This window comes from Gastrolobium bilobum, unplaced genomic scaffold (assembly GCF_033153095.1).
Source record: "Gastrolobium bilobum isolate Gb01-03AN ecotype WA unplaced genomic scaffold, APGP_CSIRO_Gbil_v1 utg26586, whole genome shotgun sequence".
Taxonomy (NCBI): Eukaryota; Viridiplantae; Streptophyta; class Magnoliopsida; order Fabales; family Fabaceae; genus Gastrolobium; species Gastrolobium bilobum.
The window spans coordinates 150,325-168,119 of NW_026895976.1; the positions used below are offsets into that span (position 1 = coordinate 150,325).

The 17,795-nt window shown below is 38.3% G+C and overlaps 1 protein-coding gene across 1 annotated transcript; it reads right to left on the reverse strand.

Annotated features, from left to right (window-relative positions):
- Nucleotides 1-965: 965 nt before the first annotated feature.
- Nucleotides 966-17,124, reverse strand: LOC133297077 (uncharacterized). Its single transcript, XM_061496142.1, has 6 exons — nucleotides 16,983-17,124; nucleotides 16,270-16,364; nucleotides 4,308-4,569; nucleotides 4,028-4,224; nucleotides 2,592-2,779; nucleotides 966-1,452 (listed from the first exon to the last, which is right to left on the reverse strand). Exons 2-6 carry the CDS (start codon nucleotides 16,362-16,364, stop codon nucleotides 1,166-1,168), a joined length of 1,029 nt encoding a protein of 342 aa, XP_061352126.1. The 5' UTR covers nucleotides 16,983-17,124; the 3' UTR covers nucleotides 966-1,165.
- Between the last annotated feature and the right edge of the window lie 671 nt (nucleotides 17,125-17,795).

Genomic DNA, 17,795 nt, shown 5'->3' on the forward strand with positions numbered 1-17,795 from the left:
TTTGTATTTTATTTTATTTTATCTTATCTTTTTTTACTCAATCTTTTCATACATTATATTTGGGTTTTGAACTGATTTTTAAAATCAGTTGAGTAGAACAAGTAAAGAACTGAAATGGTTCAAAAGAATAAATCAAACTGAATTGGTTCAAAAGAATAAATGAATTTAAAACTGAATTTTCTTTTTTGATTTACTTCAATTCAGCAAAGAAAGCCGAACCGATAACATATCAGACTAAGCTTAAATGCATTCCATGTTACCCAAAAATAAATAAATAAATAAAAAATAAAAGCGCTAAACAAATTGTAAAGACTAAAAGAGTAGTCCCCCTTTTTTGTTCATTTGTTTGGAAGTATTTTTTTTATTTCTCCCAAAATTCGATTAGTTCTGTCAAAACTTTGTTTTAATCCAGTTGGGGCTCTATTGGTTTAGAAGTATTAACCTTATTTTGCCATACATAAATACGTAATAGATTGTCTACTAAAATTAACTGTGACATGTCAAGCAAAAATAAAAAAATAAAAAATATTAATTGTCTAAATGCCCTCTTTTATTTTGGACTGATTTAAAATAGAAATCAAAGATGCCAGTTAACAAATAGAAGAAACTTAAAAAAATATGATCACCTTTTTCCATTCACATATATCAAAGTTACTAAATGTTTTAAAAAACCAACTGTATAATTTCCGTTTCTCCTATTAGTAAAATTCTAAACGGACATCGTATCAATTTTGCTTCGAGTTTTTCATGTTTTGGTCACCCAAGCAAGCTAAGCTTTTCTATCTAAGCCCATTCAGTTTGGTTACTCGATAAGTTTTATCGACTCATAGTGTCAATTATATACACCTGAAGGGGGAAAATAATAATAATCCTTCAGATCAAAATGAAATAATTAGGCCAATAAAAGTTAGATTTCGTACAAAATTAATTAAGCAAAGAGAAATGGTAAAACATGAAAGCGAATCCTGAAATGATCTTTTGGCCTATTGAAGAGAACAGTCAAAAATGTCAAATTCATCATTCACCCAAATATGAACACAAAAACTCATAATAACAGAAAGAGAAATAAGCACTTACAAGTACATCATCAAAGAGAATCTATTCAGGCTTAGTTGTGGGTGAAAGTATGATCCATTTAAATGTGTCAGGTAAGTAGAAAAGGAAGCTACGTGGCCTTCTTAACAAGATTCGAGGTTCGAAACTCAGCATCATCCCTTATGAAACTCCACCAAATGTAGGTTAGAGGAATAGTGGTGGCATGCCAAAGAGCATGTGCATCCACTAGTCCTTGATATGGAGGGAAATCGTATATTTCTAGGAGCATTGCAAGGCCACCAGCAATAACAACTAGCCAGAGTTTCCAACGTGAAGGATGGTGACTAACACCAGCCCAAACTGCCCAAATGGCAAGTTGTGCCACTGCCATCACTACACAAACTATCATATTCCATCCTGTAAAGTTAGATTAAGAATACAATCAAAATCATCACAAGGAAAAAAATACAAGGAATGACAAACACAGAATGAAGTAAAACACAAACTCAATTGCACACAAAAATTCGAACATTGTGATACTCGCAGTACAAGCATAACTTCAATTTTGTTAAAGATATCCAATCTATGCACTTCTCAAAAGTAAGTCTCAATGCCACCACTTAAGTCCAAAGAATGGGCTGATTGACCAATTTTCCCTTGTGTTTTAAAAAATTTACAACTTTACCTCTCTTCTTAAACTATAAATCAGTGTTTTAAAATCCAGATCGAACTGGCCGGGTCGACCCGGGTTTCGGTAACCCAGTGAGAGCATCGTCTCAATAACTAGCGGGTCAAATGGAACCTGGCGGGTCATGCTGTTTTCTCCCTTAAACCGATTTTTTAAAAATTGAACAAAATATTCCACTTTTGACAAGGGCTAGGAATGGAACCCAGCCTACGGAAGTGAGTAGTGTTATCACTTACCACTAGGCTATCCTAAATTGTTGGTCAAAATGCACCTTATAATATATTTATTATATAATTTAATATAATTTAATTAAACGAGTTGAACCAGTGAACCACCGATTGAACCAACGACACAATACCTCGACCGAGTCGATGACTGGGCCAAGTTTTAAAAGACTACTATAAATCAATTTGTCCATCTTGTCAAACTATATATCAATATATCCCTATTTGACCAAAGTTTAATCAACACTTACGGGAGAAAATGAGCTATTTACTAGAATAAAAGACTCACAATACCAAGGATTAAGGTTTGGTCAAACTTTAGTTAAATAGGGACATATTTGTATATAGTTTAAGAGGGGCAAATTGATATATAGTTTGGGAAGAGGGACAGTGATAAAAAAATTTATAGTAGGGGCAAAATGGTCCATCATCCCCAAAGAATGAGTTGGAAGGAAAAAGATAGATTAAGAATCCTGTAGATAATCTTGAAATAGAAGCAGAAGCTACAAAAGCGAATGGCATGGACAATTAACAGACAGCTTGTTGTAAGCTTTTCTTAAAGAGAGAAATAAAGAACACATGGATCCTACATTCAACTCTGAGCCTCAGCAATAATAATATAAAGATTGCATGACGAGACATACCATAGTCTAGCATATAGAAGTTGATGAACAGTACGTGGGTGCTCACAAAAGCAATCAATGGAGCCGAAACCATAACTCTGGTAGCCTCATCCCTAACATCGAAGGTCCGTAAGATGGCCAAAATGAGGGAGTATCCAAGGAGAACAACTGCAGATGAGTAGTCTAGTTTCTCAGTTAGATCAACATCTCTGCAGCACAATAGGACACACAAACAATGAAGAAAAAAAGAAATTAAGATGTAGGAAAAAATTTAGGAGACCTATATTGCTATATTCAACAGATAACGAGACATGTTTCGTTACTTTTTCACAGTTCAGGTGGATTTACAAAAAAAAGTGAGATAATTTCTTAAAAACTGTAGGAGCATCACAATAATTCAGAACACTGTCAGCATTAGATTTAATTATAACCAACTATATATATATATATATATAGAGAGAGAGAGAGAGGGAGAGGGAGAGGGGGGGGGGGGGGGTGTTAAAATCCTTTGACATCGGTATCAAAAAAAAGTGTGACACCTTATCTAATAACCGTTAGATCAAGACAAATCAGAGTGATTGACATCAGTATCAAAAAAAGTTTGACACCTCATCTAAGACAAGGAATGACATCAATATTAAAAAAAAAGTTTGACACCTCATCTTACAAATTAGAGTCGTTAGATCAAGACAAGATCAACGACTCTCAGAAGAGGTGTCACATTTTTTCTTTGACAACGGTGTAAAAGAATCATGTCCTATATATATATATATGGGACAGGATATTCTTACACCGGTGTAAGAGTTAGAAGTCTTACACTCAATCTTGACCATTGATCCACTTGTATCCAATGACTCACATTACTAAAAAATTTGAGCTCTTAAATATAAATGAGATCAACGGACAAGATTAAGAGTGTAACTTACACTAATGTAAAATGATCCTTACCCTATATATATATATTGGACCACTCAAAATGATTTTTGAGTGAGGCTTGTAATTATCAAAGCAAAAACAGCCATTCATAAATTTTAGTTTGTCTTAGAAAGGGGCAGTATTTCTGTTCTTGCTTTTATATGGGTTCACCGACTGCTATAAAGGTGGCATTGACGTTGATAGAAAGGGACAGTATTAGAAATATTCCATGTACTAAAAATTAACATACGAAACAGTTTGTGCATTAATATTTCATATGCATATATTGTGATTCAATTTGAATCACATCATTTGACTATTTAGCCAGGTGATTCAGACTCCCACATAAGAACTAAGATGCATCACTTCAACATGAAACAACTATAGAAAGCTTGATTGGCAATACCAATAATCATCACTCTTTAGGGTCAAATAGCAAGGTATTCATTCTTATAATAACCAAATCAGGATGACATTGGTAAACAAATATAGATATTTAGAATCAGTACAAAATACTGAAAATGTCTGCTTAAATAACTAACCGACTGTGGAAAACAGCACTCCAAAACCAGGAGTTCAGCGATAAGAGCCCATAGATATGCCACAAACCAGCATACTCATAATATGCCTTCTTCCCATCTTTTAGAGGCAATTTATAATACAAAAGAATGAAAAAGGAGACCCAACCATGAAAATGCATTGCAAGATTGAGAGCAGAGAAAGCCACAGAAGCAGGCTCCTAATAAAAAGGATACATGTCAGATCTTTAAACAAAAGCTTTTGAGATGAAAAATAAGATGCATAGCTTCTTAGGTGACAAACCTGCATCCCATAGATACGCCTGAATGGCCATTTACCATGATATTTGACAGGGCCAAGGTTAAGTAATTCTTTTTCTTTCTCTCTATCAAGCATGCAGTAGTACCGGCAGTCACTTTGACAATCCCATTTTTTCCATTGTAAATAAAGTGGTTCTTGCATGTACCATGGACGATCAATAAGTTCTCCATCCGAAGAAAATTTACAGTTCGGAAAACATCTTTGCCCAACACATCCAGTTTCCTCACATTGTCTTGTACACCCCCTGATATCCAAAACAAAACAAAAAATAAGAATAGGGTAGGGAAATCCGACAAATATAATAGCTTCGAAAATTTGGATGTATTGAAGATTTCCAATTTACTACAATAAGAAAATTTACAAAAATAAAAATAAAAACATGATGAATTCAACAAATGTCAAATTTGAGAAATAATTTAAACACCACTCAAAGGTACCCATGGAACCCCAAAATTGGATAAACTAACAAACCAAAAGATGCCTCCTTGGCACATTTCTCTCTCTATTAAATTTTAATTCGTTGTTGAAATTGTAGGGTTGAGGAAGAGATGACAGAAAAGAGAGAATAAGCAAATGAACAATGCAAAATTGTTATTTATTTAATGTGATACAAAATACAAAGCAATAACCCCGACCGAATCAAGTACTAGACTTCTAATTGTAACACCCCGTAGTACTCCGGTTGTTAACATACATGATATTTAACGCACACAGCGGAAGACTTGATTTTTATTAAATATGAAATTGTCTTATAAAAATATGAGTTAACTTTTTCCAAAACGTTTTCTAAAAACATTTCCAAAATCGTTCACATGAGATATTTGTATAAGCGTGAATCTAAAACATACAACTAATAACTAATTCCATTAGCCATTAGTAGTGTCATTCCCGCCAAAGTCTCACGGACAGCATAACGACTATTTAACGAATATCTGGGAGATAAGAATCTCATACAACCAGAAGTCACACTTGGACGGTTTCGCATACAACTGATGCTCTCTCAAGATCTGTAAAACTATCCTCAAATGCTCTGCATGCTCCTCTTTGCTCTTGGAGTAGATCACAATATCATCAATGAAGACCACAACAAACTGATCTAAGTAAGGTTTGAAGATCCGGTTCATATAACTCATGAACACCGTTGGGGCATTTGTAAGCCTAAATGGAATCACTAGGTACTCATAGTGCCCATATCTAGATCGGAAGGCCATCTTCGGAATATCTTCTGCTTTTACCCGGATCTGATTATATCCGAAACGAAGATCAATCTCCGAAAATACTGAAGAACCTCTAAGTTGGTCCAACAAATCATCAATGCGAGGTAGGGGGTACTTGTTCTTCACAGTCACCTTGTTCAATTGCCGATAATATGTGCACAACCTCATGGTTCCATCCTTCTTCTTCACAAAGATAATTGGTGTTCCCCAAGGAGACACACTCAGTCTAATGAAATTCTTGCTGTACAGATCTTCAATTTGCTTCTTCAACTCTACAAGTTCCACTGGTGACATCCAGTATGGAACCAAAGAGATAGACCCCACACCAGGCAATAGATCAATGGAGATTCAATCTCCCTTTCTGGTGGAAACTGTGTGATTTCTTCTGGAAATACATCCTCAAAGTCACATACAATAGGGGTACTAGAAGTTGGCTCCTTAGAGTCACCAACCAACCCTCCTAACATGATGTATCCCACATCTCCTGTATTTAGAGCCTTAGAGCCTTTATCATCTGCAACACTGATAAATATGGGGAGTCATTCTTCTCATTCTTAGAAGAGAAGTAAATCTTCCTGCTACAACAATCAATCATGACTCCATATCTGACTAGCCAATCCATGCCCAGAATAATGTGCAAATTCATACCCTCAAGCATAATCAGATCAACCACATACTCCTTCTCTTCATAACTGAACTTGACTTCCTTACACATCAAAGAAGTGGAAACTAAATCTCCAGTGGCAGTCTTCACTACCATAGGAGGTGTAAATGCATATATAGGCAAGTTCAAACCATTCGCAACAAAACTCGAAATAAAGGAGTGGTGGCTCCAGAATCAAACAATGCATCAAAATCATAGCCATCAATGGAAATGGTACCTCTTATCAGATTTGGAGACTTCTCCGCCTCCTGCTGGGTGACAGCATAAACTCGTGCAACTGAAGGTACTGGATGCTCCCCAATAGTAATGGGAGTCGGAATAGCCTGAATAGAATAGCCTGAATAGCCGCAACTTGCCCCTTTTTCTGGGGGCACTCTTTAGAATAGTGGCCTGCTTGCCCACAACTGAAGCATACATTTTGTCCAATCCGACAGACACCAAAATGAGACCTCCCATACTTAGCACAAGTAGGAGTCTTCCCATTCCTGACTTTTGCATTCCCATTTCTCTTAAACTTGTTTCCGTTCTGCTTCACCTGCAAGCCCTTGCCTTTTCCGTTCCAGTTAGTAGTCTTCCCATGGAAACTCTTGCCTGCAGTATCCTTGCCTCGGGTCCTATAATACTCCTGTATGTCCTGGCACTGCTTAATCAACTCCACAAATCTCTTGAACAATGACTAGCCAGCTTGTCTGCAATCATATCATTCAAGCCCTTATTGAATTTAAATGCTTTATCTTCTAGAATGAGGGGACCTCTACCATAACAAGAATATTTAGCCAACCGATTGAATTTACTCAAGTATTCATCCACCGTCATGTTTCTGATACAAATTAAGTAACAGAGACACATTTTTTTACTGAAATACTCTTATATTGATATACTAAGCATTCAATAACAAAGAAAGCATTACAATGGTTCTCCATAGTGCTACTATGGATCAACGTTTAATGGAAATAACAACAAAAGCAGTAATCAGGGACCTTCGAGACGCCCTGTAAATCTCCCAATACTCTCCAACTAACAATGACCTCCTTGGTACCCTTTTCCCTCACTTCCCCTGCGTATATAAACTATTACCAACTAACCCGTAGTGCGTTGCACCTCATCCTCCTCTAACAGAATAACTGAGTCAGCAATAACAGATTGAGTGGGAGCAAGCCAACGTTTTCTACCTTTGTCTCTCACATAGACATTATTCAGTTGGGCCTTACGCAATTGGGCCCTATCAATACTCCCCCCACGACCGGAACCTTGTCCTCAAGGTTGAGATGAGGAAACTGAGCTTCAAGGGTAATGAAATCCTCCCATGAATTTTCAAAGTCGGGTAAATTGCACCACTTAACCAGAACCTGAACCTTACCTTGGGGATCCCTGCGCCAATCCAGAATGTCCGCAGGTGTGACTTGCAACTCCCACTCCTCATTCAACATATCTGGTAATGGTTGAGCATTTACTACCACCGGGTTAGCCTTTTTCAACAAAGACACGTGAAAAACAGGGTGAATTTTACACCCGCTAGGCAAGGACAATCGATACCCAATCACACCAATTTTCTCTGTTACTGGAAATGGACCATAATAACGGGGACTTAGGGTGTGCATGACAACCATTCTATTCCCTAGAACTGTTTTTGAAAAGAAACAATTCTTTTTTATTTCTGTGCCATGGAACAGTTTCTGAGAAAAAAAAATGTGTTTGATAACATGTTCTATTTTTATTCCGAGAATGAGAATTGTGTTTTTGATAACACAATAAATAATATAATAAAAACTAATTCCTTTTAAATATAAAAAAAATTCGGATCATCACTTTCCTTTCCACAGTGTGGTTGTGGTGGTGGTGGCGGCGGCGGTACGATAGTGGTGGTGGCAGTGACGTGGTGAAGATAGTGGTAGTGGTTGTGACGGAAGTGGATGCGACAATGGCGGTGGTAATGGTGGCGACGGCAACGGTAGTGGTGGGGATGGTGGTGGTGGAGGTGACGGCAGTGGTTACGACAATGGTGGTGAGTATGGTGGTTGGTGGCGACAATAATGGTAGCAGTGGCATGGTGGTGGTGGTTGTGAAGACATTATGGTCGTGGTGGTGGCAGTGGTGGTGGTAGTGGCGGAGGTGGTGTAATGGTGGCGATGATGGTGGTGGTGACGGTAATGGCTGTGACGATGGTGGTGGTGGTTGGTGGCGACGGCAGCGACGACGGAGGTGGTGACGATAGTGGCGGCGGCAATAGTAGTGGTGGTTGGTGACATGGTGGTGATGGTAGTGGTGGCATCGTGGTGGTGGTAGTGATGGCGATGGAGGTGGTGGCAGTGGCGTGTGATGGCAGTGGTTGTGATGATGGTGGTGGTGGTGACGGTGATAGTGGTGGTGGTGGTGGCGGCGGCGGTAGTTGTGGTGGTGGTGGTGATAGGTGGAGGTGGTGACGACGACACTAGTGGTACGATGGGGGAGAGTGATTGAGAGGGATAAGTGTTTCTCATTTTGTGCCCGGGAATAAAAAAGCAAAAAAAAATTGATTCTTTTTTCTGTTCCCCAGCACAAAAATTAAACCGGTTCATCCCGGGAACAAAAAAACAAACCGGTTTTACCAAACGAGTTTCCTATCCATTTCTGTTCCCGGGAACAGAAATTAAAAAAGAATTGATTCCAGGAAGGTTGTCATGCATACCCTTAACTTCTCATTGACCTTAGAAGCCAAGGTCTTCAATCGGTAAGGTTGAATCCGCAAATAAACCAAATCTCCTACATCAAAATTGATATCCCTTCGATGCTGGTCCACTTGAACCTTCATACGATTCGAAGCCTTCTCCAAATTAACTTTCAACTCTTCTAAAATAGCCTCCCTTTCAGCCAATAACGAAGAAACAACATCCACCCTCACAAAGCTATTGCCAACCCTCAAAAGTTGTGGGGGATCAATACCGTATAAAGCTTTGAAGGGTGTCATACCCGTTGACTCTTTATAGTTTATACGTGGTATTGTACCAAAACTCTGCCCAATGTAACCACTTAGGCCAACTCTTCGGTTATGGACTACAGAAACACCTCTGTTAAGTCTCTAAACCCCTGTTTACTACTTAAGTTTGCCTATTAGATTGTGGGTGGTATGCCGTAGAATAATGCAGCTTGGTACCAGTGGATTTAAACAATGCAGACCAAAATTTGCTCAAGAACACTTTGTCTCTATCCGAAACCACCACCAAAGGAAATCCATGCAAACGAACTACCTCTTTGACAAACAACTCAGCCACTTCTTTTGCTGAATAAGGGTGTGATAATGCCATAAAATGAGCGTATTTTGTGATCCGATCCACAACTAATATGGTGTCAACCGCAAACGCTTTAGGCAACCCACCGATGAAATCTATAGAAATTTCAAACCATACCTGAGTTGGAACCGGCAGTGGCTGTAACAACCCCGTGGGAGACAAATTTTGAACCTAACTTTTTGGCAAACAGCGCAAGCAGTAACATACTGCTGAATGGTCTTGTGCACACCCTCCCAATAGACCACGCTCAAATTTTTTGTAAGTCCTGGAAAATCCTGAATGTCCCCCAACATTTGAATCATGAAACTCATGCAAGTTTACAAGTATAAATTTAGATGTCTTGGATAAAACCAACTTATCTTTGTAAAACAGCCCGCCCCCAACTAATTTAAAACCTGCATGTGTCGTGGAATTCAAGAGCAATTCTTGTGTAATACGATGCAATTTAGGATCATCTTGTACCTCTTTTTCAACTTCTTCCAGCTGTGGCAATTGTACTTGAGAGATCATAGAACAATGCATGTTTCTAGATAAGGCATCCGCTACTACATTCTCCCTTCCAGGTTGATATTGAATTTCAAAGTCATCCCAATAATTTGGATACCCATCTCTGCTGTTCTTCCCCCAATACTTGCTGCTCCAACAAAAATCGTAGGCTTTTTTGATCTGTTTTGACAATAAAATGCCTCCCAGCAAATACGGTCGCCATTTTTGCACTGCAAATACAATGGCCATCAACTCTTTCTCATAAACAGATTTGTTCAACGCTCTTTTAGAAAATCCCTGACTGATGTAAGCCAAGGGACGATTTTCCTGCATAAGTACAGCTCCAATACCCTTCCCCGAAGCGTCTGTTACTATCGTGAATGTCTTAGAAAAATCTGGTAACGCGAGGATAGAAACATTGACCATAGCTTTTTTCAACAATTGAAAAGCAACTTCTGTTGTTTGATCCCACTTAAATGCCTCTTTTTTAAGCAAACTAGTCAAAGGTTGAGCTATCTTTACCATAATCTCTCACAAATTTCCGATAAAAACTTGTGAGACCAAGAAACCCACGCAACTCCTTCACATTGGTAGGGCTCTGCCAATCCACCATAGCTTTAATTTTTTCCGGATCTGCACTGACCCTTCCGCAGTGATGAAGTGGCCCAAGTGTTCAATGCGATTCTACCCAAATCTACATTTTTTTCTGTTAGCAAACAACTCATTCTGCCATAAAACTGAAAAAACTTTTTTAAGATGTTCAATATGCTCCTCGGAACTTCTACTATAAACCAAGATGTCATCAAAAAACACCAAAGTGAACTTCCGTAAGAAAGGTTTCAGTACCTCATTCATGAGCGCATTAAATGTAGAAGGAGCATTTTTAAGCCCAAATGGCATGACCAAATACTCATAATGGCCTTCGGGTGTCCGGAATGCTGTTTTCGGGATATCCTCTTCCTTCATTCTAACTGATGATACCCGGATTTTAGATCTAATTTGCTGAACACCTTAGACCCTCCTACCTCATCTAACAGTTCTTCCACAACTGGTATAGGAAATCTGTCGGACCGTAATTTTATTCAAAGCCCTGTAATCCACACATACCCTCCAACTTCCATCCTTTTTTTTCACCAAAAAAACGGGGCTAGAATAAGGATTAATACTCGGTCGGATCATACCATCATCCAACAATTCAGCATCCAGTTTCTCAATTTCCATTTTCTGATAATAAGGGTACCTATAAGGGCGAATGTTAGGTACTTGACTTCCGGATTTCAGAGTGATAGAGTGGTCTCTGGTGCGTTGTGGTGGAATTCCCTTCACCTTCATAAACAAATCTGCAAATTCTTCAATTAATTTCGCCAACTCCTTCCAACCAATAGGAAAAATGTCATCCTCAACCATTGTCGTTGAACCTACCTCTTCCTTTTCAATATAATACCCCTGACCAGTCTGTAACAAAGCTTTGGACATGGATTTAAAAGATGAAATGGTGCGAGATAAAGAAGGATCACATTTAATAAATGCCTCCTTGCCTTGTGTCTCGTACCTGAGAGTCATCTCGCGGAAATTAGCTCGAATATCACCCAACTGCCTCAACCAGTCCATACCCAGGACAATGTCAGCTCCTCCCAGCTCAAACATATACAAATCTTGTACAATCATCTAGTTCTGAATCCCTATATTCACCTTCCTACAGACTCCACTGCAATCCACCTTGTGTCTATCTCCCACCTCTACTCTGTATAATGGCGTCTTCTCTTCCTTTCATTTCAGACGATGAGCCACCTCTTCCTTTACAAAATTGTTTGATGCTCCACAATCAATTAGCACCACCAACTTCTCGTTTTCCACTTCGCCCCAGACTTTCATAGATTGATTCGAAATGAACCCCAACATGCTCTACAAAGTTAGTTGTAAAGCGAGATCCTCATCCTTGCAAACTTGCTCTAGGACGACTTCTGCTTCTGTCTCTACCTTGCCGTTATTGTCACCTTCTCCGTCATCGAGAATCAAGAGATGAAATTGCTTTCCTGCGCACTTGTGTCCTGGGTGCCATTTATCCTCAAACCGAAAACATAACCCCTTGCTCCTTCGATCCGACGCCTCCTCGTTAGACAGCCTTCTGAAATTACTCCCCTGACTTTCCTCCCTTCGATTTGTTGATGAGTTTACAGAAGTTTCCATCGTTACTCCTCCGCGATTTATAGCGTTCAAATTAGGGATTTCAGTGATAATTCCCTTCCCCCTCCCGTGGTGTTATTTTTAATTGGATTGAATTTACCCAGACTGGACTTAGCATAATTAGTATTATTCTTGTATGGCCCATTCGCATGCTTGGGCCCAAAATATCCCACACCTTCCTCAGCCCATGCCAAATTACGTTGGTATATTTTTGGGCTAATTTCATCATTGCAGCTAGCCTCAATCCAGGAGTCATTAAGACTTCTTCTCTAATGCTAGGCTTAATACCACTCAGCCACGCGCCCTTCAGCACCTCATCTGCGTATCTCATGGTGCCCACCACCGCTTCAAATTCGTTCCGAAATTCTGCCACCGTGTTGTTTTTCTTCAATGAATATAGTGGTCCGTAGGGGTTGTCCAACATCTCAGGCTGGAATCTACATAGAATTTCTCGTCGGAATTGTACCCACGTCGCAGATGGATTGTCTAACTCCCACCATTGATACCAACTAAGGGCTTCACCATCGAGGACTAACATCACTGCTGGCACCTTCTCCTCATCTTCAATCTCATTCACCTGAAAATAGCATTCCACCTTACTCAACCATGCATAAGCATTTGCTCCAACAAACATAGGGATTTCTAATTTGCGACCTCTCGAGTCCCCATGATTCATTACTCTGTGACTTCCGTGGGATCCTTCAAACCCATTCCTTCTTCCCTCTCTGTTCTCGTTGTTTCTAACCGTTCGAAATTCCTCAAATCTAAGCCAATTCAATCCCGCCCTCAGCTCTCTTAGCTGACGTATGATTTCCGCTTGATTCGCATCGCTGGCCTCCATGCGACGTATTAATTCTTCCTGATATTGTTCGCTGCGAGTTAACCCTTCTTCCATTCCTTCCATGCTTCTCGTCCAGACCATACCCCAGCGCCCAGAACGAGCTTTGATACCACATTGATACAGATAAAGTAACAGAGACACAATTTTTTACTGAAATACTCTTATATTGATATACTCAGCATTCAATAACAAAAAAAGCATTACAATGGTTCTCCATAGTGCTGCGATGGATCAACGTTTAATGGAAATAACAACAAAAGCAGTAATCAGGGACCTTCGAGATGCCCTGTAAATCTCCTAATACTCTCCAACTAACAATGACCTCCTTGGTACCCTTTTCCCTCACTTCCCCTGCGTATTTAAACTATTACCAACTAACCCGTAGTGCGTTGCACCTCATCCTCCTCTAACAGAATATCTGAGTCAGCAATAACAGATTGAGTGGGAGCAAGCCAACGTTTTCTACCTTTGTCTCTCACATAGACATTAGACATTATTCAGTTGGGCCTTACGCAATTGGGCCCTATCAGTTTCCTTGCCTGAGATCCTCAAATTCCCTTTTCTTCTTTTCTCTAGCCTCTTCAGGGAAGTACTTCATCAAGAAGTGTCTCTCAAATAGTGGCCAAGTAATAGCATATCCCTGGCACTCTAGTGGAATCCTAACATTGTTCCACCAGTCCGTTGCATCTCCCTGCAACATATAAACAGAATACAGAAGCTTCATCTCTGCATCACACTCCATAACCTGAAAAATGCGCTCCATCTCCCGTATCCACTCAAGGGCAGGAACAGTGTCTCTTCCACCCTTGTAGTGGGGTGGGAATGCTTCCTGAAAGCATTCAGCATCCTCTTCCGAGTCTCTCGATCAATCACCGGTGGTCCATCTCTCCCTTTGTGCACAGACACATCAACATCATGGGTGGCATTTCCAACTATTTCCTGTCATAGTACAACAGGCTCAACAGCTGGTATCGGATCCGCCATCTGAACGTCCTGCTATGGTGGTGGTGGTGGTGGAGGTCCTGCTCGTACCTCGGCCAATAATTTCTAACTCGTGATGAGAAGCAACCGAGGAATAGAGTTATTCCCATGGTTAAGATCCAATGGGAAGGATTGACATCAGAGGATGCCGCATGGGAGAGGGAGGAAGACATGAATAATGCAAATGAATAATGCAAAATTGTTATTTATTTGATGTGATACAAAATACAAAGCAATAACCCCGATTTAATCAAGTACTAGACTTCTAATCCTAATCAAATTAGGAAACAAATCAAGAAATGTAATTAAATATAGAAATCAGTCCTAAGAGATCATCTAAAGATACTCTAAGGTATTATAAGATACAATAATGTTATTATGAGATATTTTCTATATATTTTGTGATATTCTAACGCTCCCCCTAAAGATAAAGTTGACTAACCTTTAAGCTTGTTAAAATTAAACACACTAAAAGAAGATATATACTAGACAGGTTAAGTCATAGCCAAACAATGATAGATGTCTAGGATGGAGATGAGGCCACATTGCATCTGGCATTGACACAGAGAGGACTGGAATTGGGACAAATGGGGCTATTATGAGTCATATCCAGCATAAGTCACCATTGGAATATTCATCGACAAGAAGTCACATCTAGTATGTTGCATCCGTGGGAAAGAAGTCATCACTGGTATGATTCATCAGTGGGAAAAGAACAGTAAACTAACAATCAGTGGCATTGAAGTTTAAGTTGGGTTTGCATCATCATTCCCATTCACCCCCTCAATGCTAAGCCAAAAAGTAACTAAAATAATGACAAAACCAGAGATAATCACCAGAAAATGCCTATAAACAGCCCAAACACATCAAACCTGAAGGAGAGAAAGAGAACAGTCAAAGCTGATCACTAAGCACGGAAAAGAAACTGCAGGCCAAGGGAGCCAAACAGCAATGGGGGGTGGGGTGCCAAACAGAGGTGATGGGGACTAGGTCTGACTGAAGATGGTGTGGCAAAGGAAATGACGGAGGAGGTGGAAAGAAAGAGAGCATGTGCTCCCACACACTCAAAAAAAATAGGATGTGCATTTATGAGACAAAAGCCGTGAAAGGAAAGATGGTCTCTAGAGAAAGGGTGACCGATTGGACTAGGTGAAACCAGATCTAAGGGTTTTGGTTAAGTAGGTGTCAGACAGAGTATATGGAATGAAAGTTTAGTAATAATCTAGATAGCAATGTTTTGAGGTTGCAAAATGTGGATCCCATCATACCACAAGTTGCATGGTTTAGAAATCTTGGATTTATCTTATAGAGTGATTGTGAGATTGATGGGGATATCACAATAGAGTTCAAGCAAAATGGATGAAATGAAAAACTGATTCAAGTGTAATTTGGGATTGCAAAGTGCAAATCAAATAATAAGTCCCACAATGCTCCTTGGTAGTGAATATTGGGGCATGAAGTGCCAGCAAAAGAAAACAATAAGCTTGGCAAAAATGAGAATGTTAAAGTGAATGAGCAGAAATAAAAGAAATTATAAGATTACAAGAAGATAAAAACTCATATAACATGCTTAGGTCATGAGAGAAGAAGACTAATAGAGGCTAAAGAGAGAAAAATGGATCAAATGGAAGATCGTCTGATTTGTATGGGCAGATGAAGGCCTACGAAAACTTCAGGAGAAACCATTGCAAAAAAAAACTACTCTAAATGGTGTATTGAAATTATATTTTTGATAGAACCCAGTGGCATTGATTGATCCATGTGGCTAACCCCATCTAGTGATAAGGCCTGGTCGTTATTATTAAAGTTGTACATTTGAATACGGTTACAGACTATTAAGATTTGCTGGTAAGACTCCTAAGAGTACTTTTTTTATATTTTCATTAAATATCAAATATATAAAGTATTTTGGCAAGCTACAAACAATCGGCAGTTAGCACTGAAAAAATATGAAAGCTCAAAGAAATTAGAAGTTAAAACATGACAATGCAAAACCTAAAGAAACAAAAGCATATATACAACTCTGTCACCAGTATGAAATGAATCTCAGTTTCCAAAACAATATTTAGCTTCAACCTGATATGCATTCTGCAAAGCCCATATACTAAAGCCAGATATTCCAAAATTAGATTATAAAAAACTTCAAATCTATTTTTGTCTACCAAACCCCACCCTAAACCTCTTGTTTATTGCATAAAAAAATAAATTTTTTATCTGTATAAGATGTATTCCAAATATAAACAAAGACTGATATGGACAACATTCAAAGGAAATCAAGGGAAAGATTGGAGATAAGTACCTATAATGCGGATCAGAATCACCTGCACTCGCATCTATTACCTCCACAGACCACGAAAGCACCAAAAGGAAAGCAAACACATAACCATCTAACATCTGATTACATAACATTTAAAACACAAAAGTTACATCTAGATCAGAAAAAATATGCAAATGCTACGAAAGTGGTATAAGTACATCTGCCGATAAAGTGTAATGCCATGTCAAACCAAAAAGGTTCAAATAATTTTCCTTCATAAGTTGATGAATAAATAATTATCAAACTAAAGAAAAAAAAAAAAAAAGTCTTTACACCAATTTAAGATGTAGAAACATGAGATATTTAAATCTTCAGCAACATTATCACAGTAGCTTCTTCAGGCTGGTACTGGTGCACTGAATCAGAGTTAAAACATTACACCGGAATTGCTGGTAAAGTAAACTAACGTGGGGCTCGAAAAACATTCAAACTTTTATAGCAATGTTTTCCAGAAACCCCAAATTTAAGATTAAAATATAGTATTGCGTAAGAAAAAGAAGGGGGGGGGGGGGGGGAGGGGAGGAAAACCCACATCTCCAAACTCGTAAAAAGAGAACTTTCACCACTGTCATCGATCCGAAGTTCAAAAAAACAAAGAATTTAAATAGCTCGAGCAACCCGATTGCATCTGTAGAAAATTTGCAGATGCAATTAATAATTCTTGTGAGAGAGAAGGAGGAAAATTTTCCTTTTACCTTTTGTGCAGAGAAAGAGGTAACCAAAAAATTTCAAGTTATGGGAAGAGTCCAGCAATGCTAACGGTGAGGTGGGAAAACCATTATAGCTGCGGGAAGTCAGCAAGGTTTCTATTCTTCCCTTTCCTTTCCTTTCCTTTCTTTCTCTCGTAATTAATAAGGCCCGATAGAGTTGATAAATTATGACAGATACACACACACAACATAACATATTGGAACAATCAATTAGGTTATTAATAATTTCATATTACTATTAATTAATTTATAATTAGATCGATTATGGTTATATTTATTTCTAATTTTATATTATTATAATTTCTCATATATTTAGTACTTGTTTGGATTGTCTCTTTGTTAAGTTAAAAGTTACTTATAAGTATAAGTTAGATTAAACAGATTTTGAGAAAAGTTCTTATAATGAAAAGTTTTTTTTTTATAACAAAGAAAAAAGTTAAAAACTAAAAGATCTTAAGAGGAGTTTTTTTTTAAACTCTTATCTGCTTTTCTTGAATTGTGTGTTTTTATTTAAAATGAAGAGTTATAAAGATAGAGAGATAGTTTTCTTAAAATATGTGTTTTTAAGTGACTTTTAAGCTAAAAATCTTATATAATTATCAAACAGTTTTTTGCTTTTTTTAAGCTCTTTTTTTTTACTTTAATTTATAAATAGCTTCTAGTTTAAAAAAAAAGATCCAAACAGGCTCTTAATACTTTATATTTAATTTCACCTTTATATGTTTACGATTTTCCATATTTAATGATTTCACAATCATAACCCTACAAAGATAGAAATAAATATAACCGTTAGATCAA